Below are 16,284 nucleotides of genomic sequence, written 5' to 3'. Positions count from 1 at the left end.
CTTTATGCCACAAATGAAAGTTAGTTTCAAATTTTAAAAATCAATCAATGTAATTTACCATATTAAGACTAGAGAAGAAAGACTGTATGGTTATCTCAACAGATACAGAAAAAGGCTTTGAAAAAATTCAGCATCTATTCATGATTTTTAAAAAAAACCTCTCAGCAAACTTGGTTTATAAGGGATGTTCTTATGTTCCTCAACCTAAGAAAATATACCTATAAAAAACTTACAACTAACATCATAGTTAATGATGAAAGACCAAAGGCTTTCCCTAAAGATGAAGAGCAAGGGAAGGATATCCACTTTCACCAATCCTATTCAACATCATACTGGACGTCCTGGTCAGTGCATAAGGCACGAAAATAAATTAAAGACATACAGATTGGGAAGGAAGAAATAAAATTATCTCTATTAACAGAAGACAGGCTTGTCTACACAGAAAAAAATCCCAAATGGAATCTATAAAAAGCTACTAGTACTAATAAGTGAGTTTAGCAAGGTCATAGGCTATAAGGTCAATATACAAAACCAATTTTTTTTTTCTTTTTTTTTTTTTGCGGTACGCGGGCCTCTCACTATTGTGGCCTCTCCCGTTGCGGAGCACAGGCTCCGGACGCGCAGGCTCAGCGGCCATGGCTCACGGGCCCAGCCGCTCCGTGGCATGTGGGATCCTCCCGGACCAGGGCACGAACCTGTGTCCCCTGCATTGGCAGGCGGACTCTCAACCACTGCGCCACCAGGGAAGCCCTGTATTTTTATATATTTGCAATGGATACTTAGAAAAATGAAATTTTAAAAGGTGTCATTTAAAATAGCACCAAAAGCATAAAATATTTAGGCATTAATCTAACAAAATATGTACAAAATCTGCATGCTCAACTATGAAGCACTGATGAGAGAAATCAAAGAAGACATATATATAAAAGTAGAGACATACCATTATCATGGATTGGAAAACTCAATATTATCAATTCTTCTCTAAGTTGATCTACACGTTCAATGTGATCCCAACCAAAATCCCAGCAGTCCTTTCTGTAGAAGTCAACAAGCAGATTCTCAAATTTATGTGGAGAAAGCAAACAAAATAGAACTGCCAAAACAATTTTTTAAAAAAAAAAAGTTGGAAGACTCACACTACCTGCTTTTAAGACTTACATAAAGCTACAGTAATTAATACTGTGTCAGTATTGGCAAAAGGATAGACACACAGATCAATGTGTCAGAAAATACAGAAATTGACCCACATATATATAGTCAACTGAATTTTGACAAAAGTGGAAAGGTAATTCAATGAAGACCGGATAGTTTTTCAACAAATGGGACAAAATAATTGAATATCCACATGCAAGAAAACCCCAACTTAATTCATATATCACACAATATATAAAAATTGACTCAAAATGGATCACAAACTCCTAAATGTGACATCTAAAACTGTGAAACTTCTAGAAGAAAACCTAGATGAAAAAGCTTTGTGACCTTGGTTAAGGAAAGGTTTCTTAGCCACAACACCAAAAGTACAATCCATAAAAGAAAAAAGTGGGACTTAACCAAAAATTAAATCTTCTGGTCTTTGAAAGACACTCTTAAGAAAATGAAAAGACAATACATAAAATACACACAGAAATATTTGTAAAAACATATCTGATTAAGGACATGTATACAGAATATATAAAGAACTCTCAAAACTCAATAAGAAAATAACCCTATAAAAAATGGGCAAAAGATTTGAATTCACACTTCACTAATAAAGGTATACAGATGGCAGATAGCACATGATAAGATGCTTAATATCATTAGACATTAGGGAAATGCAAATTAAAACCACAGTAATATACTACTACACACTTGTTAAAATGTCTTTATTCATAATCTCCAAAAACTAGAAACAATCTAAATGTCCACCAACTGGTGAATGAATAAACAAACTCTGGTATATCCATACAATGGAATACTATTCGACAATAAGAAGGAATGATCTACTGATACATGCATCAACATAGGTGAATCCAAAAATATTATACCTGGTAAGAGAAGACAGATGCAAAAACTGCAAACTGAATGATTCTATTTGTGAGACATTCCAGAAAAGACAAAACTATAGTGAGACAAAGTAAATCAATGGTTGCCTGGGATCAAGGGTGGGGCAAGTATAATGACTGCAAAGGGGAAGATGGAAAACTTGGGATCATGGCAATGCTCTGCTTCTTCAGTGTGGTGTGGTTACATGACTGCATACATTTGCCAAAACCCATTGAATTGTTCAACACTTCGGAATTGTCGAGTTTAAACCTCCATATTCTAAACTGTGTGTTCTCCATTCCACGGTAGGTAAGGGTTCTTTTTTTCTTTTTTAATATATTTATTTATTTATTTATTTATGGCTGCATTGGGTCTATCTTTGCTGCTCGTGGGCTTTCTCTAGTTGCGGCAAGTGGGGCCTACTCTTCCTTGCGGTGTGCGGGCTTCTCATTGCAGCGGCTTCTCGTTGCAGAGCACGGGCTCTAGGTGCGGGGGCTTCAATAGTTGTGACTCGCGGGCTCTAGAGCACAGGCTCAGTTGTTGTGGCTCACAGGCTTAGTTGCTCCGCGGCATGTGGGATCTTCCCAGACCAGGGATAGAACCGGTGTCCCCTGCATTGGCAGGCGGATTCTTAACCACTGTGCCACCAGGGAAGTCCTTCCTTATTGTTTTAAGTATACTTTATCTTCTCAATGCCTTATGAAGCATGTGGTGTTGCAAAGATGTTCCAAGCAGAGCCCAAAGGACCACAAGTTATGCATTACTCTAACTAGAGGATGAGACAGCAACTCACTGACAGTTGCTGTAACAACCAGGAAGGTTTAGACCCCATGAGTTTTGATATACTTTATGAAGGCAGTGTAACTTATATAACTTTATAATGATCGTTACAGTTAAGATAAAAATAAATAAGAGATGTTCCAGAGGAAAACATGAAGATGTCTTGATTTTGATCCTGGATACTTTCTAATGAGTTGCTAACCAAAGGAAATGGTTTAAGAAAAACTAGGGTAAGAACCAGTGGGAAGAGAAGGAATGGCCCACTAGGCCTTCATAAGAGGGAGGTGTTTACAGGATGGCTGACCATAACGGACACTGGCCTGGATTCTGAGATTTCTGGGGGACCAAGAGATAAAGGGTAAGATAATTATTGTCATCAAGGTCTTTGAGGGTATCTTATGACGGTTGCTATTAAAAGAGAGCTCTGTCAGACTCACTGTAAAGAAGTGCTAGGCAGCCCAGAAGGTTTTTATTTAATTTTCTAAGTAGGGGCTTATGTGCTTGGGGTCCTCAGATGGTTGTATCATGTGCACAACAGCTGTAAATCTGAATGGAAAAAATCTATGCCAGTGAAAACCAAATTCAAAATTACATAATCACATTATTTGGTTATAATTGCATGCATGGAGCACATGCTAAGGCTGGGCTCTGAATGCTTTGCACATACTTAGGCTCTGAATGCTTTTCAAGAGCCATATGAAAGAGATGCCATTATTACTTCCATCATACATTTGAGAAAAATGAGAAGAGAAAATAAGGTCAAGAACTAGAAGCAGGTAGGAAAGGAATTTGAACCCAATTTTCTCTGACTCCATGTTCTGTACTGCCTTCATTCATTCAATAAATATTATTGACTCTCTGTCATGTACCTGGTACTCGTCTAATAAAAGGACTCTTTTTAAGGACAGCAAAGTAAAAAAAGTAAAGAAGTAACAACCATAAAGGTTTAAATTCCATGAGCTTCAGTATACTTTAAGAAGGCATTGTAACTTATATATATAATTTTATAGTGATCTTTACAATTAAGATAAAAATAAACTTTTAAAGCAGAGTTATGAAAATCTCCCTATTTATCCAGAATATATCTCTGGATAAGTACTCCACAAAAGATTTTTTTTATTCCTTTTCAATAAATCTTTTTATCCTAATCAAGTATATTATTTGAAAAACTGACATTCCACTTGAAACTGGAGTTAAATTCTAATCCTAAATTTTCCATTTAAATTCTTATATTTCCAAAATATTATTCATATAATTATTCAGATATCCTAAAGGAAAAAAAAAAGAGTAACAACTATTTTCATTCAAAGAATGGCACAATATTATTCTAATACACAAAGTAGCATTATCTACTCTTCAATTATTGTATTTAGCTGGAATGATCAAATGATTATTTAAACTTTTTGCATAATGTAAAACTATGTCTGAGATTCTGATAACATCTCAGTGAAAGTTTTTTTTTTTTCTTTATCATCTTAGGAATTATGTCGAGTGTGTTCAAATCTAACCAAGTCTTTCTCTTTACACTATTTCCTAAAACTTTAATAAAATAAAGGGCAGCTAAGAAAAAAAGCTTAAGACAAACACAATTAGATTGTCTTTATGCCATTTATGTCAATGGACAGATACTTAAGGCATAGCTAAAGGTTTAAGTCTGTTACTTTATGACATATGCTCCCTGCTACCCTGGCCATTACTTGACAGGATGTTTGCTTGCAAAATGACTATTTTCCTATAGTCACTCTTGATTTTAATATAACAGACTATCATTATGACTCAACTTGAACATTAGTCATCATAGAATGTCATAGTCTCTACAAACAGACAAATATTGATCAGAGCAACTTTTAGAAACAGAATAAAAGCAAAATGAAATTTAAATGAATAAAAAAGTATTAGTTTGAAAATGCTTTTAGGTTTCTAAAAACACATTAATCATTGGTTAAAATATCTCACAAGCCTCTGTACTTTAGATTTTTATTAATGTCCACCTTGTTACAAAATTAAGGCAACCTTCAAAACCACAACATACATAGGAGAATATTATTTTCCTTCTATTATAATTGGCAAATGTAAAATCAATATTTCCATTTTACACTGTTGAAAGAGTCCTTTGTAGAGTGAATATTCTCTATAGAAATTTATAAAACAAAATATGTATCTCTTTATTGATACCACTGGTCTTATAAAACAATTCTTCCTTTCAATTCACAAATATTTTAATTCAATTACTATTTTTAACAAAAACAAGTTTTCTTAACTCTCTACTACTCACCTATATATTGTAGTTGGGCCTCATTAAAAATCTTCTGTCACCTTCAGATTTTAAGAAAAGCATATGAAAATTCAGTTTCCTTAGGCCTCATTTGCCCATGTATCACCATCTACATTATTAACCTTTACCAAATTTCTTCTCATTTCTCGGTCTATAATTTATAGAGCACTGCAAGTCAAATAAAAGTTGCCAATTATCTGATTAATTTTGATTTAGAATACTGTTGCTCCAAATGATCCAGGACTATTTACTTTAGCACAAAATAAAAAGTTGAGTAATTACCCAGATACTAGTAACTCAAGTCCAAGTTTCTAATAACATGGACTAAATTGTCCATATTAATACAACTCTCCCTTTCACCCTGTTGCCAGTCATTATTTTCTTGGTATTTTATGACATTAAAATGATTTTATAAATCTTGCTCCCCATTCCTTTCCATAAAATACAGATTAGAATGCTTACAAAAAGGAATGTAATTTTGAAAATTACACTTGAAAGAGTTAGAACAACTGTGGTTATTTATGTTTTAACCTTAATGAAAATAATCAAACACTTAGGGAGAAAAAAATGGAAATTTTCATCTATTTCATAGGCACTTGTTTTCACAACAGTCTATAAAATTACTTTCTGAGCATTTACCATGGTGTAAAAATCAGTTATGTATAAACCATTTATTTTCTTACCAGAGGCGAGGGGGGTGTAGAGGGATGAATGCAACAAGTGAGGGAGATTAAGAGATACAAACTGCCAGTTATAAAATAAACGAATCACCAGGATGTAAGGTATAGCATAGGAAATATAGTCAATAATATTGTAATAACTTTGTATGGGGACAGATGGTAACAAGAGTTATCATGGTGATCATTTTATAATGTATAAAAATATCGAATCACTATGCTGTACACCTGAAACTAATATAATATTGTAAGTCAATTATATTTTAATTAAAAATAAATTAATAAAGTATTTTCTGAATAGTTCTATATATGCAAAAAATATGTGAGAGAATTGAACACAATTATTCTAAGGATTTTTTCAAAGTATTGTTAGACTGAACTTTGCATAAAATTGTTTCAAGTCTATGTTTTATTTTGACAAGGGACATAAAAATATGTATTCTCTTGAAAATACCATTCAAAACAACCATAATTAAAATGTTAAATTCTTAACCAGTATTTTAAAATATCATGTGTTTCAAAATATTAAAACTTTCACCTAAGCCTTTCTTTACAAAGTAATCTCTCTTAATATATTAATTTTGGTTTAAATGTTTACTTTAAATGAGTTAAAAGCACATTTTGTCTAGTTTCTTTAGTGTTGGCAATGTATTTAATTCAGATCATGCATTCTTATATATATAACTTCTCTTCTGAAATAATTCATTTGATAAATGATGGTCAAATCTTTCATTTTATAAGCAAGTATAGATTATTGTTACCTGAGTTTAGTATATAAAATACTCCTTTTATTTTTTGTTTCCTCTTTTTTTAAAATTATACTCCTTTAAACAAAATAAATATGAATACTTATACATTACTTAAATTTCAAATTTTAATATGTAAAAAGCATGCTCTCAAAATACAAACTTTTAAAAAATGTTGGCTTTAGACAATAATATTCCATTGACTAGGCCCATTTGTTCCTTTTTGTTGTTGTTGTTGTTGGAATTCATGGATCTGGTCAAAACTTCAGTTTCTAAGGTATAAGAAAATACAGTGTTAGAATAGATTCCAAAACCAGGACCAAAAAGGAAGGGAATCTCTTAGATATTTTCTGTTGTTATAGTCTAAATGTAAGCCATGTTAAAACTGGTTAGGTTCTGGACATGACAGATGATCTTCTAGTCCATTTTGAGCATGACTGTGAGGCTTAGTTAAATTCAGTGGAGCTAAGAGAATCTTGGTGTAATGGACTGTGTCAGAGAAAATAAACAGTAAATAAGTTTTCTGTAACATTTCTTCTCTGGAAGGGAAAAACTTTCCTCCCTCCCTCCCTCCTTTCCTTCCTTCCTTCAAAAAATATTCAATCTCTCTCTCTCCCTCTCTCTCTAAAAATGTAAAATAACAGTTTAAAGGACGTCTGCATGCATATGGAAGAATTAATCAGATATATTCATCAAAGTAAACTTGTTTCAACATGTCCATGCTTCACTTTCATTCTCTTCTAGCTAACCCATGGGTCATTCTGGCTGATCCCAGATCAATGAAGTAGGAAATTGAAGCGGTGATCTTTATAAGTGTAGTAGAGAATAAAACCAACCTGTTGTTGAGGGGGAAATCGTGTTTATTATCTAAATTCTCTATTTGACAGACTTTATTGGATGGTTGGCCAGCTCCTAATTTTCATATCACTTCACTGGTGACTTAAGGAGTAAACTTACTTTTTATAATCCATACAAAAGATAAGTACATTGTAATAACTTAAAAGTAAATAGTTTTTACTTGTCTATGTAGAGAAATTCTAAGACACACAATTCAACCTGTTCTTTTCTCATTAAATATACTGTGGAGTATGATTGCCTTCCTTGTTTCTAATTTCTTTACCTTTAAATTAAAATTTGCCTTCATCTCTTGCCAAACTGCATGTTAAAATTTTCATTTCCTTTTAAGAAACCGATTCTTCATTTCTTCCTAGCTGAAGACTTCACAATTTTAGTCAGTACTACTCAGATATTCCCATGTGACATTAGTTGCTTGGCTTCAAAATAAGGGATCAAGCTTCCTAAACGAAGCCCTGAAGAGCAGACATGACTTTTCCAATATGCAGAAAATCCTTTCAAACCCATAGACTGCTTAGATACAAAGATTTAATATTAAAAATTATCATTTGATACTTATGTACATCCTTTTAATATTACAGAATTATTTCATTCTGACTCAAGTAGCTAACAAAATCAAGGCAGGACACTCTTGATGATAGCTCCCAAATCTCACTTTAAAAATTCAAGAGTATTCTCCTTTTTAAACATCTTGACTATAGGATTTCCTATTTGCAAAGTTTGACAAAATTATAGTTTCTTAATTTCAAAGGAAATGCTTTGATATTTATCTTTTTAAGAAACTCAGTTTCTTAGTAGCGTGATAATTTAACCTGTTACAACTTAGATTTGAAATATTTATCATTATACCACATTTTGAAGTTTATATTTGATATTTTCCTGACGCAACTATCTGAAAAATGAAATTTAAAAAATAGTACTAAATGATGAAACTATTACTTAAATAGAAGTTGTGCTAATTAGTCTAAATGTCTTGAATAAAAGTTTGGGGGGGAAAATTCAAAACGCTTGTGCAAAACCATAAGCATGAATGTTGTAGTATTTTAGAGAACACTGTATCATTGATTTTCATTCCTATGGTTCCAACTTCTTTAATGTGACTAGCATTTCACTTTCTCTCACATATTAAGGCACTAGCTCCACTGAAATAAATTTGAGTTTTATCTAAAAATCCTCATATACAAGATAGGCTATATGAATAAGGGAGGGAAAAGGTTGTATTTGCCTATATTAATTACTGTAGCAATGACCACTTATAAATTATTAGAGATTGGACTAAATGCTTAATTTGAAAATTAAACCTTTGTTGTTCCCTCTGAATGCTTGATGTGGTCTTTTGAAAACATGTGACACAAGACTCAATTTGAAACAACTAAACTCTGTAGTCATAAATGTGCAAAAACTTGACCATTCAAATTCCAAGACCCAATCTATGCCTTGCCAAGTTAAGATATTTAATAAAAGAATGTGTATAGATTTTATAAACTTCACTGAAATAGTTTTGACCTATACTTTCAAATACCGTATGTAACTCAGTTAAGCATTCCTCCCAACTGTCCATTTGTGGTTAAAGTAGCTTTAAAATAATAAATTCTATTTTTATTAATATTTATCTCAAGGCTTTAAGATCACTAACCACCAAAGAATCCCTATGAGGGGGCAGAGAGAAGATGTTTCTTGTGTTTAAGTAATATTTAAGCATTTTAAACTTTCTTCTTTCTGGAAAATGAGCTGGTATTTCATGTGCAGGTGTAGAACAGAACCCCGCTAGAACATAGTATATATGCCAGTAAAAACTTTTGGATGCATGGGCATTTAAGCATATTGGCTTTTTTTTTTCCTCCCCATGGATATTCAAGGAACTCTTCAATCTAATGTAATACTTTCCCTCAGCTTCCTCGGAACAAAAGAAAAAGTACTTATACAGTCTAAAAAATGAATACTAGAAATTGTTTTTTGCAACCAACAAATGTACCAATGAGGCCTTTGGGAAAAGCTGACCACATAGGTCCTGTAAATGCCCCAGCACATTTAAATTGTACTCATGGTGCAGAGGCCAATATTAAATTGTTTTCTAAAAAAGAAAAAATTAACTAACCAGCTCAAAGGATACAATGTATTTTAAAACATTCTAAAAACATTTAAAACTACTTTCTCACCCTTTGAATAATTTGTACATTCTCAAAAAGAAAAACAAATTTAGCAGCGTTATCTATCTTAAATTTGCAGTTTAAAAGGAAAAATACATTATTAACACGAAGATCACTGAACATCTATTTTGCTGTTTTCAGCTGCACATAATTGTTATTTTAAAAGGCTCTTCAGGGCAAATTTAGTCGATTGGCTTTAAGGCTGCAGAATTGTTTTAAGTCTAGTGAAAATTCCAATGCTGTTTTCAGTGATCAAAGCAAAAATTTTTAATAGTTTTCCCCCCATAGTTTCAGAATGTTTTCATACATATTTTTTCTAATAATATAGAATATATTGATTTTATTGCTGCAACAGAGTCTAGATCTTTGTAATCATGCCTTTTAATAATTACACTTCAATGTATTTCAATGGCTTACTTGTCAAAGAAACACATGTATTATCTACATTTAAACAAATACTTAATCCTGTGCCTCCTTCAAAGGGAATTGAAATAAATGTAGCTACAGGAGAAAAATTCAGTTTTTCTAGTATCAGAAAACATTATGGTGAAAATTTTTGTGTGAGCTGGAAATATACCCATCACTTGGGCCTAACACATAAACACATTTAAGTAGAAGATGACAAATGCCTTGTAAGAGAAAGGACTTACATATGTCCAGGAGAGTAACATGACAGCTATTACAGAAACAATTCTTGTGAATTTCCTAACTTTTACACCCAGGAACTCACATTTAATTGAATTATTTTCCTCTTTTAAAACAGCATTTAAAAATCTATGCTCAAGCATTATTGCTTTCCTTTTTGACACTAAATTGAGTATGATTACAGTTATCAACACAAATTCTATTAGAGTATTAACAATCAATATTATGCAAGGTTATAAAATATGTAACAAATGTAATGAGCTTGGGTGTTGTTGATATCGTTTAACTTTTACACAACTCTGCCCTGTAAAATATCCCTTATGCAAATCAGATATCTGGACATTTTTCAACTGACGTTTTACTACTGAGGAGAAACAAGGAGTTTAGAAAGAAAATGAGAGATGGGAAGAAAAGATGAACATGATTAATAGGTGTTTGTTTCATAAAGACTCTAGGGAGACTTTTAAATCCTTCATTGCTCCTATATGCTCACCGAAGTGGAGAGCTAGTTCACATGCCTTTCAAAGCCTTCAAAGGAGAACTGAGTAGTTACTCAATCCTTACTGATGCTAAATTATTCCATTTGCGTCCTGTTGTTGTGAAATCAGGTGCTCTTTATGCATTGGTGCAAGGTTAAATGTTGACTGTATTCATTAGAAACTTTTTTTTCAAATAAACACCTAAATTATGCCTCAAAAAGTGTTTCATGGTGAAGAGGCATTATTTGAAAGACTAAAACATCTTTCTTGTTCTTTATTCCTCCCCTCCACCCGGAAAGAACTGCACTTTGTTTCCTTTTTAAATTCTTTTGATCAAAAAATGCATAATCTACTTTGATGCAGTTTTTTGTTTTGTTTTGTTTTAAGAATCACTCTTGTTCTCCAAATTCGTATAACTATAAAGGGGAAGTTAAACTTTATACAATATTTGAACCTTTAAAATGATGGGTATTCACTTCTGATAAAGATTTTGCCATTCTTAACTATTTACTAAGTTTTTAGTAAATAGTTTTTAGTTTTGCCATTTTACTAAGATAACTATTTGATAAAAATATGATAGCTTGACTAATTAAAACAGGACCCATAGATGCTGTGAGCACAGTACCACAAAATTTTTATCAGTTTGCTTTTTAAAGGTGTTTATTTGTAGCTGCATCTAAAATTTTTTAATAATTCTGTCCAATATGTTCGTGAATAAGGTATTAATCCCTTAATTGTCGAAGTACAGCACCTATACACGCGCACTATATGTATACATGTGTATATACACACACACACACACACACCACGCAGGAAGGAATCAATTGCCGTATTCCAGGAATGACAATGAAAGAGGAAAAATAAGCAAGAATTATAATTAGACGTCTACAGTCTCATTCACCGAAGGGCAGTGCTTGGGGGTTAAGCTGTTGAGTTAAAAAAAAAACCCCAACCAAAAACCAACCAGTTGCCTCCGATTGGCGCTTCCCGCAGGCTTTCGCGCTGAGCGAGGAGCGGGGAAGGCGTAGTTCTCGGGGCCGGTGGGGGCCGGGATCCCGTCACCGTCACCACCTCCCGAGGGGTCTTTCGGGAGCGCTCCCGCGGGCCCCGCAGGAGCCGGTGACAGTCTTAGGTGAGCGCCGAGAGCAGAGAAAGCGCCGAGCGCGTCCACAAAGCGCCCAGACCGCCCCTCGCGCTAAGGCGCGGCGGCCCTAGCGGTGGGCGCAGAAGGAAGGACTGGACGGAAACGGCGGCTGCGGCGGCTGGCGGGTGGCCGGGGTCGCGGGCCGGGGCGCGGCCCGGGAGGCCGGCGGGGAGCCCACGGGCTGGGAGGCCCGCAGCCCGCGCCGCCGCCGCCTCCCCAGCCGCGTGCGCGCGCGGCCGCATCAGCTGAGCGCGCGGCGCGTGTCACGTGGTGCGCGTGTCGAAGGTCACGGCGCGCTCACAATGGAGCTCTCGGAGTATGTGCAGAAAGGCTTCCAGATGCTGGCCGATCCCGGCTCCTTCGACTCCAACGCCTTCACGCTTCTCCTCCGGGCGGCTTTCCAGAGCCTGCTGGACGCCCAGGCGGACGAGGCCGTGTTAGGTAAGCCGCTGGGCTCTGAGCTGGATCGGCCTGGGTGGAGGGGCGCTCGGAGAAGAGGAGCGAGATGGAGCGAGAAGGGGAAAGCCCCGGGAAGAGGAAGTCTCCGGGGTTTGCCCTTCGCTCCGGACGGAGTGTGGGGATGTGGCTCTGCCAGAACCCACACCGGACCCTGAGCATTGTTCTCTCCCCAGTTGGCACCTGCACACAGCCAGCTACACGTTCCTGGCCTGATTTCCCCTCCCAGGCTCTTTGTTCCTTTGTAAAGCCGGTGTTCAAGTATTGTTTGTGGCCTAAACATCTAATGTTTTCAGCCTGATCTGGGGCAAAGGCTGTTTGACACTTGGACTTCATCAGGGCAGCTCCCTGCAATTCAAGCTTTCAGTGCTAGGTTGACGAAGGTTTTAAAGGGTCTGCTTCCAAAGTAATTACTACGTCAAATAGTGTTGACATTTTTCAGCTTAGAGAATACCTCAAGTTCCTCTGATCATTCCAACACCCTAGTTCAATATGTTTTGCACAGGTTCCACGCCTAGACCCTTAAAATATGGTGCATAATGTTTTGTTCTGCACTAGTTATCAGGAGGCGAGTCTCTTATAAGTGGTCGGGTCAGTGATTGCGGAGTGCGGTGTCAGTATGGATGGAGGCATATTTTAAGACAGATCGCTATTACATGATTTTCTTAAATATAAATATCTCAACAATTCAAATTTTTTTCCTGTAGTTTCACGAGCTAAACACGTGTACAAAAAGTATGAAAGTGGAAGTTCTTTAAACGAAAATAGTAACCGCCACCTGGTTAATCTCAAAAAAAAAAAAAAAGAAAGAAAGAAAGGATGGCTGTCGAAACCTGAAAATATTTTGAAAATTGGATTTTATATTCTGAACTCGTTCCCTCTCCCCCACCTCCATGTGTTAATGTCCATGGAGCCAGTTAGCATAAAATTAATCTTTAGAAGGAAAGTTTATTCATTCTTAAATTTACACCATATAAAATATTTATCTTCTTATTTTCCTCGGAATTTACTACATCTTTAGAGTGACCACTGTATATTTTACTCTAGGACTATGTTTTTTAAAAAATAAATAAGAGCATTAAGGTAAAGTAACAGAAGGTAATTTGACCAGGTAATTGCATAATTATTGATGTGTGATCTTTATTGTTTTGCCATTGACCATGTTGCACATCTCATTTACTTATAATTTCCAGTCCTTATAGTTGAATTCTTGTTATCTTGTTAGAGAGGGTTCTTTACCCAAATTAAAATACCTTTTTAGAAACAGGACTATGAAGAATTTATTGTCACAGGCATCACTGGCAATTAATTTATTTTAGATCACCCAGACTTGAAACATATCGATCCAGTGGTTTTAAAACATTGTCATGCAGCAGCTGCAACTTACATACTGGAGGCTGGAAAGCAAAGAGCTGACAAATCAACTCTAAGGTACAGGATTTATTTAAATATCCATTTGTTTTCAAATAGTACCTTTATGATTCCAATTTCAGTTTTTAAAATGGAGACTAAACTTAGTCTTTTTTTTTTTCTTTAGCACTTATCTAGAAGACTGTAAATTTGATAGCGAGAGAATAGAATTGTTTTGCACGGAATATCAGGTTACTTACTTAAATTTTTAAAAATTAACAATTACTATTTTTCTTCTACTCTGTTTGCAAAGACATATTTTCTTTCTTTTTTTTCCTCCCAGAATAATAGGAATTCCCTAGAAATCCTACTGGGAAGGTAGGTCCTCTATAAGGTGTCAAGCTGAGCTACTTTTTACTTGCAGGTATGAATGGAGAGTGTTGGTGTGAAACAAAACAGGACAAAAAAACGGGATCTAGACCAAAAGAAAAGGGGCTAAAGGGCAAGTGAAACAATTGCAGTTAAGCTAATGTTTTTAAAGATAAAGTTTATGGAGATAATTTTTTAAATGCTCTTTACTCTTCAGAACTTGAAAATAAAGTTTAACAATGTTTTAAATTCAGAATGGATTAAAATAGTGTGTGTGGTGGGGAGGTGGTAGACACCATTGTTGGTGAAGATAAATACTAAAAGTTTTCCTGTAGCTATTATGTACAAAATTATCATTTTATCTTTCAGTATAGGCAGATCTTTCCCTCATATAACTGATGTTTCTTGGCATTTGGAATATCAGATAAAGGTAAAGTTTAACAAACTGTTCTCTAGGGGAACTTAGGGAACTTTTTAAAAAAAATAAGAGTTAAAGACTGAAATCAATGTGTTGTGTTGTTTTAGACCAATCAACTTGATAAGATGTACAGACCTGCATATTTGGTGACCTTAAATGTAGAGGTATTTATACATAAGCCCTGTCTAAAAATTAAATGTGTAATGAAATTTAAAATTTCCTTGATTTAAATGAACAGCATTTTTTTCTTCCCTAGAACACTGATTCCCGATCCCACCCAGAGATTAGTTTTAGTTGCAACATGGAACAATTACAGGTACAGTATTAGGATCTGTGAATATGCCTATCTTTTTACAGATTTTTAATTGAGAATTATGCCTATGTAAAGTTCAAAAGAAAATTAACCATCTGTCAGTAGATAATTAAGGTTGGTTAAGGATTTAATGGTGAGGGGGCTTCAAAAGCAATATTTTAACGTAGGCTTCACTTTTGAAATTACGATGTTACTAACAGAGAATTGGTCTGCATTTGCTGTTCCCTCCAATTAAAATAAACTTGTGTAGTGTTGAGTGTAAATTCCTTCTATTTGTGATAAGTGTGAGCCAATAGGACAAAGCAAAAGGAAGAGCTTGGCTTTGAAAATGTCTTCTTTGCTTTCAGAAATTGAATTAAACTCTCAAAACATGATTTTTAAACAGTAGTTGTAAATGACTTTTTATAAAGGAGCAAGTATACAAAAGTTCTAAAACTGTTTATATTGCCAGTGTAAGACTGGGGAAATTAAAAACTACATTGATTAATGGGCATGACAACGAATTTATTTCTTACCACTTAAAAAAATGAAGGTCATTGCTTGAAATTTTGATGAGATTGAATTTTTCAAAAGGGATCTCCTGCAGAGTCGTTTTAATGTAACCATTAATCAAACTTTAAACTTTCAGAAGATGTGAATACAGCATAATCTTTGTTAGATAACTTGAGAAATTTTAATTTGGATATACTTTGCCTGTTCAGAGGATTCAGTTAGAAACTATATCTCACATCTGAGGGCAAGCAGCCCATTTGAAGATGAGATATTTTAGAGGAAAACCTTCTATTGACCTTCTTTTAATTTTTTTATATCTCATATTTTAGAGGAAAACCTTTTGATAGTGGTTTGTCAAACGTTTAAAATCTTTGTGAATTTTAAACTTGTTTAGAAAGTGTCCCCCGACTCTTTTCTTGCATCTTTCTCAAAGTTGGATACTTCTTTGTGTTTTTATCCTAAAAACGATCCATCATATACATCTTCAGGACTTAGTAGGGAAACTTAAAGATGCTTCGAAAAGCCTGGAAAGAGCAACTCAGTTGTAACTTGGGGAAGTTAACGATCTGCCCCGGTCTAGAGGAAGACCAGGAACGCCTTGCCGTCCGCCGAACCATCGTTTCTGCGAGCTGGATGTCTTCCTTTTCAGGAGAAAAAAATTTTTTTTTGGATTTCTGTCACTCATCAATTTTGACACTTTTATTTTTACACTTGTGAAAGGGTTGAAAGTCTGCCTAAGTATTTGAATCATCTTTAGTATTATTCGTACACTGATCATATTTGATCTTTTCCAAGTCTTCCAAAAGGAAGCAGACAGTATTATATTCTGAATAAATAAGTTGTTCCCACTAAAGAGTGCTGAGAGTTTGTTTGGATTTGAGTTTAATTATTACTTTGAAAACGCAGACACGATTGGCGTTAACTTTTAACGATCGCCTCTTCTCAGGATTAAAGTTAAGCGTAGTGGGAAAGGATGCGATCTTCGGGGTTGCCTGAAGACCCCAGCTTCGGGACGTGGGGAAAGGGCGCGGTCGCCCCGCGCCGGGAGCTGGCCCGTCCCGTTACCTGTGCCCGAGGGCTCGCCCGCAGCCCGACCCTCGCCCGTGGGGC

General features: G+C 35.2%; 1 protein-coding gene across 1 annotated transcript; it reads left to right on the top strand.

Moving 5' to 3' along the window:
* The first annotated feature begins 12,049 nt into the window (after nucleotides 1-12,049).
* COMMD3 (COMM domain containing 3) lies at nucleotides 12,050-16,021 on the top strand. The gene is made up of 8 exons (XM_007454168.1): nucleotides 12,050-12,217; nucleotides 13,552-13,663; nucleotides 13,770-13,833; nucleotides 13,926-13,960; nucleotides 14,321-14,381; nucleotides 14,477-14,533; nucleotides 14,626-14,685; nucleotides 15,663-16,021. The coding sequence occupies exons 1-8, from the start codon at nucleotides 12,079-12,081 to the stop codon at nucleotides 15,720-15,722; spliced, it is 588 nt and encodes a 195-aa protein (XP_007454230.1). The 5' UTR covers nucleotides 12,050-12,078; the 3' UTR covers nucleotides 15,723-16,021.
* The last annotated feature ends 263 nt before the right edge of the window (nucleotides 16,022-16,284 follow it).

This window comes from Lipotes vexillifer, unplaced genomic scaffold (assembly GCF_000442215.2).
Source record: "Lipotes vexillifer unplaced genomic scaffold, Lipotes_vexillifer_v1.1 scaffold316, whole genome shotgun sequence".
In the NCBI taxonomy this organism is placed as follows: domain Eukaryota; kingdom Metazoa; phylum Chordata; class Mammalia; order Artiodactyla; family Lipotidae; genus Lipotes; species Lipotes vexillifer.
Note: the sequence above shows the minus strand (reverse complement) of the source record. Positions and strands in the feature narration are given on the sequence as shown.

Bases quoted from the DNA above. Each gene is read 5' to 3' on its own strand.
- COMMD3 (XM_007454168.1), top strand. From the start codon at position 12,079: ATGGAGCTCTCGGAGTATGTGCAGAAAGGCTTCCAGATGCTGGCCGAT. The intron at 13,834-13,925 runs GTTACTTACTTA...TTTTCCTCCCAG, and splicing joins TGTTTTGCACGGAATATCAG to AATAATAGGAATTCCCTAGA. The intron at 13,961-14,320 runs GTAGGTCCTCTA...TTTATCTTTCAG, and splicing joins CTAGAAATCCTACTGGGAAG to TATAGGCAGATCTTTCCCTC.